The 20,018-nt window shown below is 52.0% G+C and overlaps 1 protein-coding gene and 1 long non-coding RNA gene across 9 annotated transcripts in view; one reads left to right on the top strand and one right to left on the bottom strand.

Annotated features, from left to right (window-relative positions):
* Positions 1 to 20,018, top strand: part of PIK3C2B (phosphatidylinositol-4-phosphate 3-kinase catalytic subunit type 2 beta) — a 71,535-nt gene that overhangs the window by 23,078 nt on the left and 28,439 nt on the right. For 6 of the 8 annotated variants that reach the window (XR_013418051.1, XR_013418043.1, XM_078003875.1 and 3 more), the window contains exons 2-12: positions 848 to 1,867; positions 5,460 to 5,560; positions 6,176 to 6,330; positions 6,650 to 6,770; positions 10,122 to 10,233; positions 10,380 to 10,459; positions 10,840 to 10,903; positions 12,911 to 13,057; positions 13,723 to 13,756; positions 14,724 to 14,919; positions 15,984 to 16,106. Coding sequence is in view for 6 of the 8 variants with exons in the window: in XM_078003875.1 (XP_077860001.1) it covers positions 935 to 1,867; positions 5,460 to 5,560; positions 6,176 to 6,330; positions 6,650 to 6,770; positions 10,122 to 10,233; positions 10,380 to 10,459; positions 10,840 to 10,903; positions 12,911 to 13,057; positions 13,723 to 13,756; positions 14,724 to 14,919; positions 15,984 to 16,106 (2,066 nt within the window). In the remaining 2 variants the exon portion in view is untranslated. Of the gene's footprint in view, positions 1 to 847; positions 1,868 to 3,379; positions 3,981 to 5,459; positions 5,561 to 6,175; positions 6,331 to 6,649; positions 6,771 to 10,121; positions 10,234 to 10,379; positions 10,460 to 10,839; positions 10,904 to 12,910; positions 13,058 to 13,722; positions 13,757 to 14,723; positions 14,920 to 15,983; positions 16,107 to 20,018 lie in introns of those variants that run through there. The other 2 variants (XM_015119527.3, XM_078003882.1) reach the window with 2 other exon arrangements.
* The window catches only part of LOC144341270 (uncharacterized), a 30,172-nt gene that overhangs the window by 1,078 nt on the left and 9,076 nt on the right, over positions 1 to 20,018 (bottom strand). The gene's annotated exons all lie outside the window — the stretch shown is intronic.

The following is a 20,018-nucleotide window of genomic DNA, read 5'->3' as shown; positions in this document are numbered from 1 at the left end:
ATGGACATTTTGGGATATTACAAATAAAGCTGCTGTGGATATTCATGAGCAAGTCTTTGTATGGACATATGCTTTTATTTTTCTTGGATAAGTAGGAGTGATAGTTGAATCCTATGTTAGGTGTGTGTTTACCTTTTTAAGAAGCTGTCTGTTTCCCAGAGTGGTTGTACCATTTTACAGTCCCCACCAGTAGTGTGTGAAAGCTGTCCTCTTCAAATTGACTGGAGAAGGTTTGCTTCCATCTCTTCTTCTTGGGTAATAGAAGGTGCCTCTTGGCTGGGTGTGGTGGCTCACGCCTGTAATCCCAGCACTTTGGGAGGCCGAGGCGAGTGGATCACCTGAGGTCAGGAGTTCGAAACAAGCCTGGCCAACATGACAAACACCCGTCTGTACTAAAAATACAAAAATTAGCTAGACACGGTGGTGGGTGCCTGTAATCCTAGCTACTGGGGAGGCTGAGGCAGGAGAATCACTTGAACCTGGGAGGCGGAGGTTGCAGTGAGCTGAGGTCGCACCATTGCACTCCAGCCTGGGTGACAGAGTGAGACTCCGTCTCAAAAAAAAAAAAAAAAAAAAAAAAGAGATGCCTTTCTCTTTTTGGGGCACAAATGACAGAGGTTAGTATAGGGATTAGGGCGCAGAGATGAGGCATGTAGAGATGAATGGATGGGTAGTTGGATATAATAAATAGGTAAAGTTGTCTTGGTATCCCTTTTTTCCTCTGTCTTTCTATGCTTTCCATTAGTTGTACACACCAAAGAAACAGGCACTGGCCCAGATTATGTCACCTAAATTGGATTATTAGTAAATCTCTCTTTGTGACTGATTGATATTTTTACCCCTGCAGATGCCCAGACAGCATGTCACAACCCTCCAGAACTGACGTTGGCAGGAAGTAGAGACTTCTTTGTCACCTGTGTCCCCGATCCTCGCCATGTCTTCGACTCAGGGCAATGGGGAACACTGGAAGTCCCTGGAGTCGGTGGGCATCAGCCGCAAAGAGCTGGCGATGGCAGAAGCCCTGCAGATGGAGTATGATGCCCTGTCCCGGCTCCGGCATGACAAGGAGGAGAACAGAGCCAAGCAGAACGCAGACCCCTCTCTCATCAGCTGGGATGAGCCTGGGGTAGACTTCTACAGCAAGCCAGCAGGAAGGCGGACTGACCTCAAGCTGTTACGCGGTCTCTCTGGCTCTGATCCTGCCCTCAACTACAACTCACTCTCCCCACAGGAAGGGCTGCCCAACCACTCTACCTCCCAAGGGCCCCAGCCTGGCCCAGATCCCTGGCCCAAAGGCTCCCTGTCTGGAGACTACCTTTACATTTTTGATGGTTCAGATGGGGGAGTTTCTTCATCCCCGGGACCAGGGGACATAGAGGGCTCTTGCAAGAAACTATCCCCACCTCCTCTGCCTCCCCGAGCTTCTATCTGGGATACCCCTCCCCTGCCTCCCAGAAAGGGGTCCCCCTCATCCTCCAAGATCTCCCAGCCCAATGACATCAACACTTTCTCATTGGTCGAACAGTTGCCGGGCAAACTGCTAGAGCATCGGATCCTAGAAGAGGAAGAGGTGCCGGGAGGTGGGGGTCAGGGGCGCCTACTGGGGTCTGTGGACTATGATGGTATCAATGATGCAATTACTAGGCTCAACTTGAAATCGACCTATGATGCGGAGATGCTGCGGGATGCCACCAGGGGCTGGAAGGAGGGCCGAGGGCCCCTGGACTTCAGCAAAGACACCTCTGGAAAACCCGTGGCCAGGAGCAAGACTATGCCCCCTCAGGTGCCCCCCCGCACCTACGCCTCCCGCTACGGCAACCGAAAGAATACGACGCCTGGCAAGAACCGCCGGATTTCTGCAGCCCCGGTGAGCACCTTCTTGTGTTTCTTCTGCCTTCCTTTCTCCATGTCCTTCAGAAACAGGGACTAGTCTCTCTGCTGTTCTACATCCAATTCTGCCAAGTCCTTACCCCTTTAGGCCTCTCCTACCCTCTTTTTCTGCCACTGGGACCCTGGCTCTGGTAGGGGAGGTCCAAGGGAGGCTTGATTTGGGGTGGATACCAGTAGAGGGAGGGCTCCTTCTCAGGGCCAGGTTTCATGTATCTTGGCCAAAATGGTCCTTCTGGGGCAGGCATTTGGAAATCCTGGTTCCTAGCGTGTGCCTGCTTCCTGATGTAAGGACTGAATTGGGAGTTAGGGGATTCATTATTGACTGGCTGAATGGCCCTCTGGACCGGAGCAAGTTGCTTCCGCTTGCTCTGAGACCCTGCTCTGCCAAAAACGCTGCGTGGCGATGAAGATCATTCACAATAGTAACCACTTGTTTAGTGCCCACTGAATGCCAGACCCTGGTCCAGATCTCCACAACAACCCTTCCTGATAGTCCAAAGCCACACAGCAAGCAATAGCAGGGCCAGCATTCAGCCTGGCCTCTCTCATTCCTAAGCCCTCTCTCTCCTCTCCTTCTCCCTTTCTCTCTCTCTCTCCTCTCTCTCTCTGCTCTTTTCTTTATTGTGATAAAATATATATAACGTAAAATTCGCCACCGTAACCATGTGTAAGTGTGCAGTCAGTGGCACTGATGACATTCACATTGTTGTGCAACCCTTGCGTTATTCATCTCTACCCATTCTGTTCTCACAATGAAAATATTTAGAAAAAATATGCAGCATGACAAATAATTTTATTTTTATCAGTACATAGTGTAAAATAGCGAACTATCTAGGTCAAAGCCCCCAGGCAGGTACCAGGGCAGCTCTGATCTTTTTTCTGGTTTAGGGGAGCTTCAGCAGCATCTCCTGGGTGGGACCAGAAGGCCTCTTTGTGTTTCATCCTTGGTCGCTGGAAACCCTGGCTGCAAGGAGTCAAGAGACAAGTGACACCCCCATGGCTGATACCTTTTTTTTGAGATGGAGTCTCGCTCTGTCGCCCAGGCTGGAGTGCAGTGGCATGATCTCGGCTCACTGCAGTCTCCGCTTCCCGGGTTCAAAAGATTCTCCTGCCTCAGCCTCCCAAGTAGCTGGGATTACAGGCACCTGCCACCACGCCTAGCTAATTTTTGTATTTTTAGTAGAGATGGGGTTTCACCACATTGGCCAGGCTGGTGTCGAACTCCTGACCTCAGGTGATCTGTCCACTTTGGCCTCCCAAAGTGCTGGGATTACAGGTGTGAGCCAATGCCCCTGGCTGCTGATGCCTTCTGTGACAGCTTAGCATTCTGCTTCATTCCATCCCGGTTTCCTCCTTAGCCATTGTTTAAGGGGCACTGGGGTTTTCCCACCTTGTGTCTAGCCTTTGGGAACCTTCCCAACTCTGAAGAGCTACACAGTTCTTCCTTCCTCTGCTTCTGCTAAGAGAGGCCCCCAAAAGCAGAATCAGCTCCTGGGATAAGCCACATCCCATCCCTAGAGCTCAAGGATTTTTAAAGGCCTTGCTCTGAGAGGTGGGGCTGTTCCCGCTATTTATAGGGACTGGGAGATTCCTGTTCCTAGCTCTGAGTTCCTCACACCGGGCTGGGCCTGCTCACTGAGTCAGGGCACCCTGGTAGGTGGTCACCTCTGTCACTCCTTCTCTCTCCTGCCTCCCCCACTCCCTCACCCTTCCCCTTCCCCATCCCCTGCATGTCATCAGAGTTCTGAGACAGAGCTCAGCCCAGAATCTCCTTGAAGAAGCGGGCACAAAGCAAAAAGCTCTTGCCAGTTCTGAGTGGGGAAATGCGGCCTTGGTCCTCCCCGGCTCGGCTTGTTGCAGGGGCTCAGCCTGCTGGGAGGGGGGACCCCTTGGGCCCTCGGCCTATACCACCGCCCCGCTTTCGTCGGGCTTCCAGCCGGAGGGAACCTCCTTATCCCAGGCCAGCGGAGCCAGCTCTGGAAATGGCTGGCTCCGAATGCCAGCCTGATACCCCCGCTGCCAGCCTCTGCCCGGCAGACTCCCCCAGCCAGCATCGGGCGATGCCACCAGGGCCTGCCAGCCGGGCAAACGTAAGTGGCTTTTGTTTTCTTATGGTGCCAGTGAGTGGTACAGAAAGGGCATGACAGTGGCCTTCAGTGACCACTCTGTTCTCTCCCTCTCTCCCTGTCTTGCCTTCTCTTCCCTCCCCCCACTGTCTCTCTCTCTTTTTTTCTTCCTCTCTCTCTCCTTCTCTCTCTTGTGGGTTAATTGCTGACAGTGGTACTATTGTTTTGACTGGGACACAGGCACGCACTTGGCAGAGCCAGGGCCTCACATGCCAACTGTTCCCACTGCTGCCCTCCCCCCTGTGCACCCCCGCCCCCCGCCGCCCATGCACACCCAGGGGAGCAAGGCTAACAAGAGAGGGTCAACCAGAGGAAACAGTCTGGATATTCAAACGAGGAGCTCAGTTGCTGTCATCTGCCCCAAGAGGCAGGGAAGACTTGAGAGTAGCCGGTGGGTTGGATGAAAGATGTGAGGCGTTGCGATGTGCACAGGCCAGAGCTAGACTCCCCCCAGAAACAGCTGTTGGAAGCACATGCCGGCCGAATCTCCATCTGAGCTGAAGCCTCGTTCCCCGGTATGGCCTCCCAGGCTGCCCTGAGCAGACTTCTCAGGCAGAAACCCGTCATGCACCAGCTCTCCCTCCCCCTCACTTCCTTCTCCCTAGGGCTGGGCTACAGGCCTTGCTAGGGGCTTCTTGAGGAAGCCTCCTGGGTGACTAAAAGCAGCTCTGGGATGGGAGACCGTTTGGGACCTTGTCTGAGAATCCCACCACCACACACATATTTTGAGAGAGGAAGTGGGGCCAAGGCAGGATCCCTGACATTTCAGTTGTTCAGAGCCGGCTGACTCGGAAGCCAGAGGAGCCAAGCTTCTACCAGGTCCTCCCCTGCCCAGACCACTGCTTTGACGCTTTCTTCCTCAAATGGCATTTACCCAGAAGGCACATGTGTCTGAGTCATCTCCTCTATCTAAGGGTTCTGGGTCTCTCTCTGCTTTGGGTCCCTGGGACTCGTGGATATTGAGGCTTTTGACCAGGGCCAAGCTTCCCTGGGTACCATTTGGGCAGCCCACGTGCTCTAGCCTCAGTGGAGGGGCTGGGAAAAACAGCTGACTGCTCTTCTTCCCCATCACGCCTCTGGGAGAATCCCCCAGAAAGCCCTTGTTGCAGGAGCGGCCCAACAGCACTGGATTGCCTTACCGGCTGCCTCACGCTTATCAGACTGTCCCCTCCTAAAGCAGCTTTGGCCACACTCTCGTCCTTGTCACCCAGGCTTCAGTACTCAGCCAGAGCTTCACCTCCTTCTTCAACTTGGCTCCTGGTCTCCTAGGACAGCTGATACATGTATTCCCGGATGTCCCATATGTTCTTGTACCCCTTTCATTGAATGTTGAGTGACTAGAAAATCTTTTCATCTAGAGTTTGAGTTTAGGTCTGGGTGTACCTCATAGGGAGGGGACACCATGAGAGAAAAGGCACTGAGTTGTCTCCTCTTCTCTTAAAGGTGGGCTCCCGGCCCCACACCGTTGCCAATGGCCATGAGTTGTTTGAGGTCTCAGAAGAGAGAGATGAGGAGGTTGCTGCATTTTGCCACATGCTGGATATGTAAGAGCTAAAGAATGGGGCAGGGGATTTGGGAGGGCTATGGGGGATGGGGAGGAGGGCCATCCATTTCAGAACTTCCTTTAGGAGGGAAGAAGCACCATAATTAAATAAATATCAATTCATAGCTATGAAATGCTTCCTACAACAAGTATCTGCAGGGTTTTTTAAATCTTATAAGTTTCACATTTTTAACAAAATTCGTGAAACCTCCATTGACTGGTCAAAGTATCCTGATCACTCTAGGGTCTGACCCTCAGTTGCCCTTAGGAGCAAATAAATGCACCCCAGCTGGCGATAAGAGTGTTATCTGGAACTAAAAGAGAAAGGAAATGGATTCATAAAAAATTTTCCATTAAACTTAGCATGGAAAGCTTTGTCATTTTAGAACTATTTGTACTGTTCAACGGTGGGAAACATGTTGCAATTAGAAGTGTCAAGATGGGGGTTTCTCAGAGCTGCTACCCCACTGCCCCCATCCTGGCCTGCAAATTTGGAGGGCTGGGCTGAGTGGGGACAGAGGGGCTCTTGAGCCTCCGAGCACGAGGGTTCCAGCAGACCTCTTCTCGACTACTCTCTTCTAAAGGCACAGTGAGGGTACTTTTTCTTCCCGTACAGCCTTCGATCTGGCTCTGACATCCAAGACTACTCCCTCACCGGCTATGTCTGGAGTGCTGTCACCCCTAGCCCAGAGCACCTAGGGGATGAAGTCAACCTGAAGGTGACTGTGCTGTGTGACAGGCTTCAAGAGGCACTCACTTTCACCTGCAACTGTAAGTTAGTGATGGGGGAGAGGGTGTGAGCATCCCTTGAAGTGGGATGGGGATGACTGTGTTTTGGACTCCGTTCCCACCTCATCTTGTGGCCCAGATGAAGGGCAGTGAGGATGCTCCTTTGGGGGCGGGGGTGCTGGCTTTGGGCCCAGCTTTCTAGTGCAGTCACTTTCCCCAACTCTGAACTACTTGCCTGCTTTGTGTGGTTGGTGATGGTGCTGGAGAATACTTAGCTGGGAAGGGGGATCAGGGTGGGAAAACTGAGACCCATCTGCCCTGACATCCATCATCATCATTTCCCCTGCCTTACCCTTCACAGGTTCCTCCACTGTAGACTTGCTTATCTACCAGACTCTGTGCTACACCCATGATGACCTGAGGAATGTGGACGTGGGTGACTTTGTGCTAAAGCCTTGTGGGCTGGAGGAGTTCCTGCAGAAGTGAGTGAATGGGTGGGAGGTAGCCCCTGCCTTCCTGGTAATAAGACTGTGAGGGGGCTTCCTGGGATTGGTGCTGGGACCGGCCTGGCAGCTCCGCCCCAATCCCACAGTCAAGACTCCTGCTTTCTGGGCATACTCTCGGCCACGTCGCACTTTCCCCATGAGCTCTGTCTTCCAGCAGGGTTGGCTGACATCCTGAGCCAAGTCTGCTGTGGAAAGAGCTTGGAGCTGGGATTAGGCAAAGACTAGGTCATATCTGCTTGCAGATTCTGCTTATGGAGGGATGTGTGTATTTGTGGGGAGGAGTGGGCTTGGGGAGACTATATGGGTAGGGCTGTATCTCCTGCTCTATATGATGTGTGGTGTTTTTACGGCTGGGGCAAAAGGAGGACTGGGCAGAAGTGCCCTTGTGGAGCCTAGGGAAGAAATTACAATTACTGTCTCTCCCCATTCTCCTGCCAACAAGCCTTTTCCCCAGCTGGCCCGTGCAGCTAGTTATCCTCCTCCCAAAGGCATGCCTCCAGCTCCTCTCTATCCAGTGCCCTCTGTGGAAAGCAGCCTCCCTGGAAAGTCTGATGTGGACCAGCTGAGGCAACCCCCTTTCCACTACCCTGGGCTTTGGAGGGCTGCAGTGGAAGGGAGGCAGGGGCAAGGTTGCCACTTCTCAGATGGTGCACCTGTGTGACAGCAGACAGATAAGATCTGCTTTCCTCTCTCAGGCTTCAGGGCCGCTCCTCCCCCAATCTCTGTCCACTTGGAGGAAGCACGTCTTGGGAATGGAGAAAGGAGAGACCTGTGTCTCACTTCTTAGGAGTGCCGTATAAGTGCCACTGCTTGCTTTTTCTCTCTCTTACATCCAGGTCTAGATGCAAGGATGGTTGATCTATGGCTAGAGCATAAGATTTGGCAGTCAGGATGGAAGATTCATTTCTGGGCTTCTTTCTTTTTTTGAGACAGAGTCTCGCTCTGTCACCCAGGCTGGAGTGCAGTGGCGCCATGTCACTGAGCTCACTGCAGCCTCCACCTCCCAGGCTCAAGCTATTCTCATGCCTCAGCCTCCTGAGTAGCTGAGATTACAGGCATAAGTGCCACCAAGCCCGGCTAATTTTTGTATTTTTTAATAGAGATGGGGTTTCACCATGTTGACTAGTCTGGTCTCGAACTCCTGACCTCAGGTGATCTGCCTCCCTAGGCCTCCTAAAGTGCTGGGATTACAGGCATGAGCCACTGTGCCCAGCTATCTGGGCTTATTTCTTCAAATTTAGGGATATCGTGGGGTCCTTTCTGGCCTCTGCCTCCTCATCTGGAAGCTAAGGGAAAGGAAAGAGGCAGGGTTCTGTATGGTACAACTCCAGGGTACCCTTCAAATGTGCCCCAACTTTAAACTCATTCAATGTATACACTTTCCCCAGAGGAACAGGAGGGGTCCTAGACTCAGGGTGGCCTGGCAGAGAGAGTATCAGGTGGCCTGCCACTGTTAGAAGGGAACAAGGGGACATAGTGGGTAAGTTGGAGCTCCTGCTGACACCATTACACAGGTTTGAATTCTGACTTGCCACTCACTAGTTGTGAAGCTTGATGCTCAGGGCCCTCTGTAAGCTGCCGTGAGGGTGAAATGTGAGAATGACCTGTGAGCAAACAGTAAATACCATCAGGGAAGGAGCAGCCTACAGAGAGAAGTCCTAGGGCTCTGGGCTGCACAGATCCTGCCATTTCCCTTGCAGCACCCCAAATCCTGCAGCCCCTGGGTCCGGAGGTAGTGGGAGCTGTCAAGTTCTACCTCCCTACCAAGACCCAGGTGAAATACTCTTAGTGAGGTGGGACAGGGTCAGTGGTCCTCAGATCACACTCCGCATACTCTGACTTGAATGCATAGAGAGGAAGGCCTTCCACAGAGAAGATCAAGCAAGTCCCCCAGGAGACCTGTGTCCATGACTCCTGGCCCAGGAGCCCAGCTCCCACCCAACAGAAAAGCACAGTGCTGTTTCTTGGCCCAGCCCCCAGGCCCTCAGCACATGACGACTACCTGGGGTGGGGGTAGAAAGGACCCTCTGGGGGTTCCAGAAATCTGCTAGTTCCCAAGGAAGACCTCAGATTTTCTACCCTGCCTGGCAGGAGGGGCTGATACTGAGGGGGTGAGTGGGTTCAGGATGCAGGCTGCTCTCAGATAAGAACCTTGAGGCAGTCCCGTGGGAGGGTTGGGTTTCCTGCCACCTCCCCCAGCCCCACCACACTCTTCCTTCCTCCCAGGCTCTCCCACCAAGCCCAGTCCCACAGCCCAGCCTCACCATCTCCAGGTTTTGGCTGCACTTCAGTTTCAGATCTGATAAGGGCCTAGATCGGAGGCTTGGGCCTCTCAGGATGTGGAGAACCCCTCACTCAAGTCCTTGCTGGACCTAGACAACCCTGGGCCCTGCACCTCCACCAGCTTCTGCACATAACGCCCCCCTTATGCTCCTGTCCTCTCCTCTCCATTTCTGGCCTAGATTCCCAGCTCTGCTGAGGAAGGAAGTCCTTTTCCGGCTTCTGTTACCCAGCTGCTGAGGCCAGGCCCAGGCCTGCAGTGCTGGCCTGGAGGTAGTTCTTCCTCTGCCCCTCCTCCTGGGTTTCCTTACTGATGAAGGTGTGATTTGGGAGAGAGGAAGAGGTTGGATCACTGAGGGGCTCCTAGGCCTTCTCTCTGAAAGGGGGAGTCTGACACATGGGCGCTTGAGCAGGTGGGATCGGCATGCATTTGGGATTTTTCAAGAAGTCATAGAAATTTGTAAGGTTATTCACAAGCAGGCAGGGCCAACAGAGGGAAGGTAGAAAAAGAACTTGGGTGGGGACACTGATCTGGAGGCTTGGTGGGTTTTCCCCAAGTTATTTTGGCCTCAGCACCCTAGTTGGTAGCATGAGAAGAGGGGTGACTCGCTGAGCTCCCACACTGGAGCCTGAGCACCGGCAGACTCCAACGTGTCTCTTCCTGGTTGTTCCCTGTGTGGAGGCCCAGAGGACAGGGCTTCAACAACTGCTCCCTGTGATGTCCCTCTGTTTCCCCGCTCTCTCCAACAGTTCCCAGCCCTGGAGTGAACCAGTGATTACCACACGGGTCATAAATACCTAAGAGAGTCAATATTTGTACTGACCAAGGATTAAGTATATGAGGTGGCTTTTATTTAGACAGACCTCTGTTCCTTCTCCTAAGCTCCACCCCATGACATTTTCTAGGAGCCAAAGTAGGGTACAACACAGGTACTACCCCCTTACCTTAACCTTCTTTCTGTATCTCTCTCCCCAAGGCTAAGGTATGCATCTCCTTTCCCAGTGAGTCCCCAGGATGCTAATGGTCTTGTCCCTCTACCCTACCAGCAAGCATGCCTTGGGCAGTCATGAGTACATCCAATACTGCCGCAAGTTTGACATTGACATTCGGCTACAGCTGATGGAGCAGAAGGTTGTGCGCAGTGAGCTGGCTCGGACGGTTCGTGTGAGGGTGGTGGAGGGTTGCCCAGGGCTGGGGAGGTAGAATGGGAATACAATATGGAACACATCAGGTGGGAGTGGGGTAGGAGTGCTGGGCTGAGATAAGGGCACTGCGCCTCTCTAAATAAGTCACTTCTTACACAGGTGAATGATGACCAGAGCCCTTCCACCTTGAACTACCTCGTCCATCTCCAAGAGAGGCCCGTCAAGCAGACCATCAGCAGGTGAGTGTGGGCGCCATCTTGGATGTGCTCCAAACAGGAACTGTGCAGGGATCCCATCAGATGTGCCTGCTTGCCTTTCTGCCAGGGCTAACGGATTCTTGCACGTGTTGGGTTGGGGCCCACACGTCTTATCAGGGAAGATCCCAACTCTAGGCATGTTTCATCTCTTCCCTCTGCAACTTTGCCATCATTCTCTCCAGGCTAGAAGTGGCAGAATAGAAAGACTCTCCCTCCTTCAGTCTTCACAAGACATATAGAAAGAGTAGGAACTCCTTTAAATCAGAGTGCGAGCTGAGGAGAGGGAGGGAGAAAATGGGTTTCCCAGGGCACTGGGTCTTTCATGACCTCTCCTATGGTTTTTCCCTGCCCCCAACTCCCAGGCAGGCCCTGAGTCTTCTGTTCGACACTTACCACAATGAGGTGGATGCCTTCCTGCTGGCTGATGTGAGTACGAATCCAGGGGCTGGCCTGGCTGCGTGAAAGCTCCTCCTCTCCCCTTCCCCAGTCCTCCTGGGATCACCCAACACTATGAGGGATCTGGGTGGAGCCTGAAAATCTGTTGGCAGAGCACTTCTTTTTAACCCCTCGCTCATGGGCAAACTAAGACTCCTAGATGTTGGGCAACGGCAAGCGCATAGCCAGGGATTCTGCTCCTCTATAGAAGAAGCAGGTCGGAAACTGCACACTAGTCCCATTCTCTGGAGTAGGATGTCTCCAGAGCTAAGGAACCGAGAGCTGTCACCCCCCAGCTGCTGCACTTGATGTGCATTGGAGCATGCATCCTATGAGCAATGTCAGAAATCTCTGGTTTGAGAGGTTCTGTTTTGCTGTTATCACAGGTAGGAAACCATCAGGAGGTAGAAGGTTTCACATGTAGGGAGGGCCAGAGCCCTACCCGCTTGGACTCACGCAGAGTCTCAAGCCTCAAAACCATGAGAATCAACATTTGTCTTAAATGTCACAATGCCAAAGAAAATCTGACAGTGATCTTCAAAAACAATCCCTTGCTGAGTGTGATGGCTCATGCCTGTAAACGTAACCCTTTGGGAAACTGAGGTGGTAGAATTGCTTGAACCCCAAAGTTCAAGGCCAGCCTGGGCAACACAGCAAGACTCCATCTCTACAAAAAATACAAAAGTTAGCCAGGCATGGTGGCACACACCTGTAGCCCCAGCTGCTCTGGAGGCTGAGGTGGGAGGATCGCTTGAGCCCAGGAGTTTGGGGCTGTAGTGAGCTCTGATCACACCATTGCACTCCAGCCTGGGTGACAGAGTGAGACCCTATCTCAAAAAACAAAACAAAAAACCAATCCCTGTCTCAGTGATCCAGTTAATAGTCATAAACGCGTCCTTTTTGAGGGGTTCAGCATTATGTCTAGTCACTGCCAGAATCCCTTCTCTAGGAGTCTGTGCTTGAACATTTCCAGTGATGGTGGGGAAGCTCTGAACACCTGTGCTGTGCTGGTCTGGCCCTTTGCTAGTGGCTACGATGGGTAGAGAAGTGTAAGAATTGTCGTAGCCTTGGCCAGGTGCAGTGGCTCACGCCTGTAATCCCAGCACTTTGGGAGGCTGAGGTGGGCGGATCACCTGAGGTCAGGAGTTCGAGACTAGCCTAGCCAACATGGTGAAGCCCTGTCTCTACTAAAAATACAAAAATTAGCTGGGCATGATGGCAGGCGCCTATAATCCCAGCTACTTGGGAGGCTGAAGCAAGAAAATCGCTTGAACCAGGGAGGCAGAGGTTGCAGTGAGCCGAGATCGTTCCATTGCACTCTAGCCTGGGTGACAGAGCAAGACTCCGTCTCAAAAAAAAAAAAAAAATTGTCATAGCCTTTGGGGAGCTTGTGTTCTTGTTAGAAGAATTGAATAGTAACACAAAGCTATTAGTAGACAGAACAGGATGGTAATAAATTAATTAAGGGCTCCTGGAGGATGCTAGAGGAAGGGGATTGGCCAGGGAGGGCTTTATGAAGCAGGTAGAATTTTAGCTGCTCTGTGATTTAAATTTATATAGGTAATCAGAGCTGGACAGGTGAGGGAATTCCAAATGAGAAAATTCCAGAAGCTGAAGTGCAGAGGGGAGGGTATGGCTGTGGCATATCAGTAGAAGTGAGATGAGATCTGTCTGGAAATTCTACAGGTCTCTGGGAGAGACCCTGTATATATGTGTATAGTATAAGTAGACTACAGAGAGAGGCTAGAAATAGGAGGAGCTTCAAGGGGAACGGCTGAAAGAATTGGGGCATGTGGGCATGGCCCATTGAATTCAGTAGGAGAGATTATTTGCTGATGCTGAATATTTGAAAACAAAATGTATTGCACATTTACCTCTGAGGATCATGAATCTCTCTACTCTTCCCAACCCTTTCCTTTAAAGACTGGGGTGGGGGGGGTTTGGAGACCAAGAGCACAAGAGCGGAGCCTGCCAGCCTCACTGTGTCACCTCCCACAGGGGGACTTCCCACTGAAGGCTGACAGGGTGGTCCAGTCCGTCAAGGCCATCTGCAACGCCCTGGCCGCCGTGGAAACCCCTGAGATCACCAATGCTCTCAACCAGCTGCCCCCCTGCCCCTCCCGCATGCAGCCTAAAATTCAGAAGGTAAAGGGGCCCACGGTGCTAGGAGGGGGAAGGAGGAGAGGGATACTGCCAGGTAACTGAGTTGTCTGTTGCTAGGGTGTGTAGGTGTTCACTCACTAAAAAGGGGCTTCTCTCCACCTCCACCTTTTATGTTTAAGGAATTCAACCACAAGAGCTCTTCAAAAATGGATGCCAAGTGTGTCCCCTCTTCCTGAGCTTGAGGGAGAGCTACCTGGGACTGCTTGCTGAGAGCCCAGGCCAGTAAAGGCTTTATTCACAGTCACCAAGGCATTGCCTGACAGTCCGCATATCCATCAGGGCGCAAAAACAAACCAGGAGGAAAATCTCTCTAGAGCCAGGGGCTCCGGGACTCCAGCACGGGCTGTGTGCTCTGCAGACAGGGCCAGCACCACAGACGCTGTGATCTGCAGCCGAGTAGCCTGAGGGTTGGGATCTCTCAGAAGGGTGGACACGATGATTGCTATCCTCCGTCAGCTCACTCTGTCCATCACACAGATCTGGTACAAACCATTACTCTATCCTCTCTGGGGATTCTCAGCTCCTCACATTTCAGCCCATTCTGGTCCAGATGAGTGCAGCTGTGAAAAGCCCTTCTTCCAGCTGTGACGAAAAAGGCCATGGCCCTGAAGCTCCCCTCCCTCTTCTTTTTCCCCCCCACAAAACAGGATCCCAGCGTCTTGGCTGTGAGGGAAAACCGAGGTAAGGGAACTGCTCTCCATCTTCATCCAGTCGGGCTGCCGAAAACTGCAGTCTCTGCCCAGATTCCTTTTTCTGCCTGGCCCCCTTGATTTATGTGTCGGAGTTTGGCTGGTGTGTCTGTGTGTGTGTGTGTGTGTGTGTGTTCCTATATGAGGTGTGGACACAGCTGGAGAGCACATTTCTTTCCACAAAGTGTTTTCTCATTATTTTTCCTAGTCATTCCTCCTGGTGTCCCTGGGAGATGGTGATGAGGGTGTAGAAGTGTGGGAGTGGGGTGGCGGGGCAGCGCTAGCCCTGTGATCCAGATGGGAAGCCTCCTACTTTGGTAGATTGTGATTATTCTCCCATCGGCTCACACTTCCTACCTTTCCAATTTAGAATGGGCCTTGCAAGAGGATGAGAAAGAATTTTCCCTACAATTTTTCTAGGATTCCCCTGTCGTGCCCTTGAAGCTGAACTTTGCCCTAAGACCGACCTATATCCCTGGGATTCCTTTGTTTTGTTTTTGTTTTTTGTTTTGGCATCCCTGGGATTCTTATGGTGATTCCCAGTCTTTTGGATTTCATAGACCAGTAAAATGTCCCCCAAAGTATCTGGGGGACCAAGAGAGAATTGGCAGCCTTTTACTTGGCCAAACTTTTTTGACTTTTGCTTTTTTGAAGCAACTGACTATAATTATTAACATTGTTTCCTAAAAGAAAGGACATTTTAATGCTAAATAGCAATAAGTAAAAATAAGGATTATGTTTAACATTGTATAACTGTGGTTTTATGAAAAGCTCATGACATGCTTCTGCTTTTTTCTCATTTCACTGCAGATGGGTGAACTTTGTCACAGCTATTAGAGACTGACTAGCATTTGGGGACCACTTTGTCTTAGGCCATCCTATTCTAGCCAGTGCCCTGGCAATAAGGTAGGGCTTGAGGAGGCCTCATGACTTTCCTTTCTGACCCCTTCCCTTCCCAGAGAAGGTCGTGGAAGCCCTGACCGCTGCCATCTTGGACCTGGTGGAGCTGTACTGCAACACATTCAATGCAGACTTCCAGACGGCAGTGCCCGGGAGCCGCAAGCATGACCTGGTCCAGGAGGCCTGCCATTTCTCCAGGGCCCTGGCCTTCACTGTCTATGCCACCCACCGCATCCCCATCATCTGGGCTACCAGGTGAGCCCAGGGCTGAGCAGCCACTAGGGAGCAAGCTGAGTTTGACCTCCACCAGGGCTTTTTCCTATCTGCATGTAATACCACTGTCCTAAGTCTTAGGATGTGTGGCATTGTGTGACATTGTGGTGCAATGGGGCTGCAGGGGTGAGCCAAGTGTCTGAGGAAGACCTGGGCTGGGGATATCCCAGAGGAGAGAGGAGGTCCCTTAGGAGATGAAGAAGATGCTGTTATTCCCTCTTGGTGCTGGCTGCCTCTGCATCCCTGCCCCCTCCAGAGCCAGGACCAGTGGAAGGAGACGTGGCAACAGATGGCGGATTCCCAGATAGAGTGCACGCTCCCTGGCCAGTGGGAGGGGGCAGGGAGGTGGGATTGACCCTTTGTCTGGGGTTCTCTAGGCCTGCAGGGGTGGGTGGAGGAGGATGTTCTTTTGGTAAAATCCTCAGCTCCTCTGTTGGGTCCCCAGCATCCAAGGCCTGAGGGAATAGGCACTGGGCCCTACCCCGCCCCTGCTGGTCCCCTTTCCCCAACCCCCTTCCCCTTCTCTCTTTGTTCCTCACTTAATGTATTCCTCTGGGCGATTGGCAGAGAACAAAGGAGGCAGCCTGGGAAACCGGGGCCTTCTCTGACCTCTTCTGTCAGGCACCTGTCATGAGCCACAGGGACCCCCGTGTGTTGGCATTCACGTCAGCATATGTCGTCTTCCTCCCCCACCCTTCTCACTTGCGCATGCACGTGCACACACACACATGCACGCACACACAGACACTCGATGGGCTGGAGCTTTCTATAAGGAGGCTGGGTGGCCGGTTCCCATTAAAGAAAGAAAAACCACAAGGCTCAGCATGGAGCCTAAAACCGAGCAGAGGAACTCAGATTAAGTTGCTTTGGCCTGAGCACATTTCCTTACATCCAGTTTGGCTGTCCTATCCAGAAATCCCGTGTTATAGCCCTCAGAGACTGGGAATTTTACCAGGGGAAATGGATTTTGGCCTTAGAGGGATGCATAGGTTTGGGTGATTGGTTTTGGGAGCTGGGTGTCCTGACCTGCTCCCTTTCTTTTGTAGCTATGAAGATTTCTACCTCTCCTGTTCCCTCAGCCATGGCGGCAAGGAGCTGTGCAGCCCCCTGCAGACCCGAAGAGCTCACTTCTCCAAGTACCTCTTCCACCTCATCATCTGGGACCAGCAGTAAGCCCTTCCCCCAGGCTCCAGTGCCCAGGTCACTGCAGACCTACTCAGCCTCTGAAATATCCCTGGGGCCAGATAACTACTCCAGGACTAACGATAAAACCAGGCTTCCTTGTTAACCCTAATTGGACAAGTCATTCAACCTCTTGAGTCTCCACTGCCCTGACTTTTTTTTTTTTTTTTTTTTGAGATGGAGTCTTGCTCTGTCGCCCAGGCTGGACTGCAGTGGCGCGATCTCAGCTCACTGCAAGCTCTGCCTCCCAGGTTCACGCCATTCTCCTGCCTCAGCCTCCCAAGTAGCTGGGACTACAGGCGCCCGCCACCACGCCCTGCTAATTTTTTGTACTTTTAGCAGAGATGGGGTTTCACCGTGTTAGCCAGGATGGTCTCGATCTCCTGATCTTGTGATCCGCCCGCCTCAGCCTCCCAGAGTGCTGGGATTACAGGCGTGAGCCGCTGTGCCCGGCCTCCACTTCCCTGACTCTGAAATGGGGCCAAGTATAATTACCACCTCTCAAGTTGTCATGAGGATCCAATGAGAAGTATCTATAAAGGCTCTTTGTAAACCATAAAAAACTTATAAATGTTAGTTGTTAATTTTAATAATACTTCATTTTTTGATCTTGTCTCCCTTAAAGAGTTTAACTAGTTGGAGGGCTTCTCATCCTCTCCCACTTCCCTCAGTTCCTGTAGACTCTGGAGAGGAGACTGTGCTCTTCCCTTTATATAGAGAGAAGGGAGGGTTGTCTAGAGAAGGAGTATTGAGCTTGGATTCCCAGGAGTGAGCCTCTATTTCTAACTCTGTCTTGAGTACTACTTTCTATTCTTTCTGTGCCTCATTTTCTCAAACTGAGAAATGGGGACATTTGTTTCACTCAGAAGCAGTTATGGCATTGAGATGAGATAGGTGGGTTATAAATATAAATATGAAACCAAAAGCACACAGTAGTATTAATCACCACGTGTAAACAATAATTTGGTGTCGGGAAGGTAGGCGTCAGCCAAGCAAAGCAGGAAGGAAACGGAGGAGAGGGTGCCTTGCTTGAATGGGGGCACCGCAGGGGTTTTCCTGCCCTGTGCGTCGTCTGTGCTGTGCTCTACCTTCCTTCCAGTCAGTCAGAAAATCCCCTGCTTGCTGCCCCCAGCTTTGCTTCCCCACACGAGTCCTCATTTGCAGAGCAGCTCGGCAACCTAAGTATTTGGAGCACAGATTAAAGAGACTGAGGAGGGTCCTGGGGAGGCCGAGGATGTAAAATAGGTAGATGAAAAATCTGGAGATGCTGGAAGGGGTGGGTCATTTTACTGATGGACAACTGGGAAAATGGACCCTTTCTCATGCCCTTCACACTTAGGTAATTCTTAGAGCAATAAAGGTGTATATGGCTGGGCATCATGGCTCACACCTGTAGTCACTGTACTTTGAGAGGCCAAGGCAGGACGATCGCTTGAGCCCAGGAATTTGAGACCAGCCTGGGCAACACAAAGAGGCCTTATCTCTACTAAAAAATTATTTTAAAGGAGCCGAGTGTGGTGGCATGCATCTGTAGTCCTAGCTACTTAGGAGGCTGAGGTGGGAGAGTCACTTGGGCCTGGGAGGTCGAGGCCGCAGTGAGCCATGATCACACCACTGCATTCACTCTAGGCTGGGCAACAGAGTGAGACCCTATCTTTAAAAAAAAAAAAAAAAGGTGGGGGGGGCGTGCATAAAAGGTCCTTAAGCAAACAACTGCCAGGACAGGAGAAACTCCTTGCAGGCAGAGGATAGCTGCATTAACTGGCCCTTGAGTTCCACCATTCCTTTGGGATTTTTTGGTCACAATTACTGCTGCTGTCAAGAGAAGGGGTGCCAGCCTGGGCAACAAGGGAGATCCAATTTCTACAAAAAATACAAACAATTAGCCGAGTGTGGTGGCATACACCCGTGGTCCCAGCTACTTAGGAGGCTGAGGTGGGAGAATCACTTGAGCCTGGGAGGTGAAGGCTGCAGTGAGCATCCAGCCTGGGCAACAGAGCAAGACCCTGTCTCAAAAAAAAAAAAAAAAAAAAAAAGGGGGGTGCTGTAGTCTTCTGGCCCAGGAGGACTTTAAAAAATTGGCCTTAAATCCTTTTCTCATACAGTATCAGAGGTATAGAGGCAGCCTAGCCTGCGCCATGAGTTTCATTTTGTCCCCTGAGATCCCTACTTTGAATTTTAATGGGCCAGTCCCCTGCCTAGAGCCTTGTGAAGGGCATTATCTTGCACTGTCCATCCAGATGCCCTGAATGAGACTTCTTGGCCCTTCATGGTCAAGACCAAGACATTTGGGGGAGGGCGTGCCAGCGTTCAGAGGACAGGCTTTGGGCCAGTCATTCTCTCCTTCCTACTGTAGTTGCAGCCTCAGGCAGGTCTTTCAAACTAGAATGGTGGTGATAACAGGGCCTACCCTACAGGATTGTTTGAGGAGCAGTTAGGACACTGTAAATAAAGTACTTGGTACAGGCTTCTTAGCTGGGGAGCCCTCTTGGTTTTGGTTTCTCCGTTCCAGGTGACTGACAAACTGGCTGATACATGGGGATATGTGCGCATGAAAATACTCTCTGTATAACTCAGTGCCAGTGCAGTAACCACAGCGTCACATAGCAAAAAGTACACAGTGTGCACACACATCATGCAAGTGAAGCTATGTTCCCCTTCTCCCTGATGAGAAACTGAGGCACGGAGATGGGAGTTAACTTGCCCAGGATTGTGAGTGGCAGAACCAGGACTGGAGCCAACCAGCACATTCCAGGAATCCTTCCTGGAGGAGGCAGCCTGTGTGATATGATGTTGTTGAATGGGCTGCAGGAAGGAGAGGGTTTCTAAGGGAGGAAGGTAAGGGCCGCAGCCAACATAATGGTTATCCTGACCAGCCCTAGGTGAAGGTCTGTGGGAGAGGTTTTGGAATACCAGATATACCCAAGGATTGAAGGGAAAGAGGGCCTTGGCTGGCTCTGGTTTCACTCATAAAATCTTCTCACTCTCCTTTTCCTTAAGACATGAAGCTGGAAGCTTCTTCTTTAGGCAAAAAGAGAGGGCTCAGGACCAGCTCCCTCTCCCCTTTGCTATGGGGTCAGGTGATTCTCTGCCCCACTGTAGCAGTCCAGGGATCAGCTAACTCTCAAAATAGGCTCAGCAGCCGTGCTTTGTCACCTCCAGCCAAGCCCTGGCCTGGCATGTCTGCTGGCCGCTGGAGGGGCCCTAATTATAGCTGTGGGCCCCCAGGGTAGAGGCAGCTGGGATAGAGCAGGGCTCTGCCAGTCTGTGGTGGGCTGGAGGGAGTGCCTCACTTAGGTGGAGATTCCCCTGGAGGACAGCGGCGAGGCAGGCTGCTTTATCATGAAACTGCTAACCTTGGGGGTGGCTGCCCTGCCTCTGTGCCCTCTGGCGTAGAAGTTGCTGGGCCCTGGGCTGGCCAGGAGGGTGTGACAGTATGGACTTTGGCCCAGGGACAGCTTCCCGGAAAGGTAACATGGGTCCTCCCTGCTTTTCCACAGCTCCCCTCCCCTGTGTACTTCACCCCACCTAGCAGTTCCTTATCCTGAGCATAGAGGGAGCGGCTAGGTGTGGTTCAGACTGAGGACCTGGAGAGAACTTACGGGCTTGAGCAGTGGTGGGCCTATGTGTCTCAGTTCTCTTGGTCCTGCCATTGGCTTTCTCACCTGGGGGACTTGGAGAAGCCCCTCCTCTTTGTCCCTTTGGCTTTGAATCTGTTTGGGGGTGGGGGTGAGAAAAACCCATCGTGTGTCCCTGGGGCTAGGTGAAGGGGACTTGTATGAGGACAAGTGACAGGGCTGTGGGGGAGGGTGAACCGAGGGCAGAGAACATGGTGCTTCTTCTTGGTGGCTCTCAGCAGCGAGAAGTGGGGGAGGGATGGGGGCTGTCAAATGGAAAAG

Source organism: Macaca mulatta, chromosome 1 (genome assembly GCF_049350105.2).
Source record: "Macaca mulatta isolate MMU2019108-1 chromosome 1, T2T-MMU8v2.0, whole genome shotgun sequence".
Classification (NCBI taxonomy): Eukaryota; Metazoa; Chordata; class Mammalia; order Primates; family Cercopithecidae; genus Macaca; species Macaca mulatta.
Note: the sequence above shows the minus strand (reverse complement) of the source record. Positions and strands in the feature narration are given on the sequence as shown.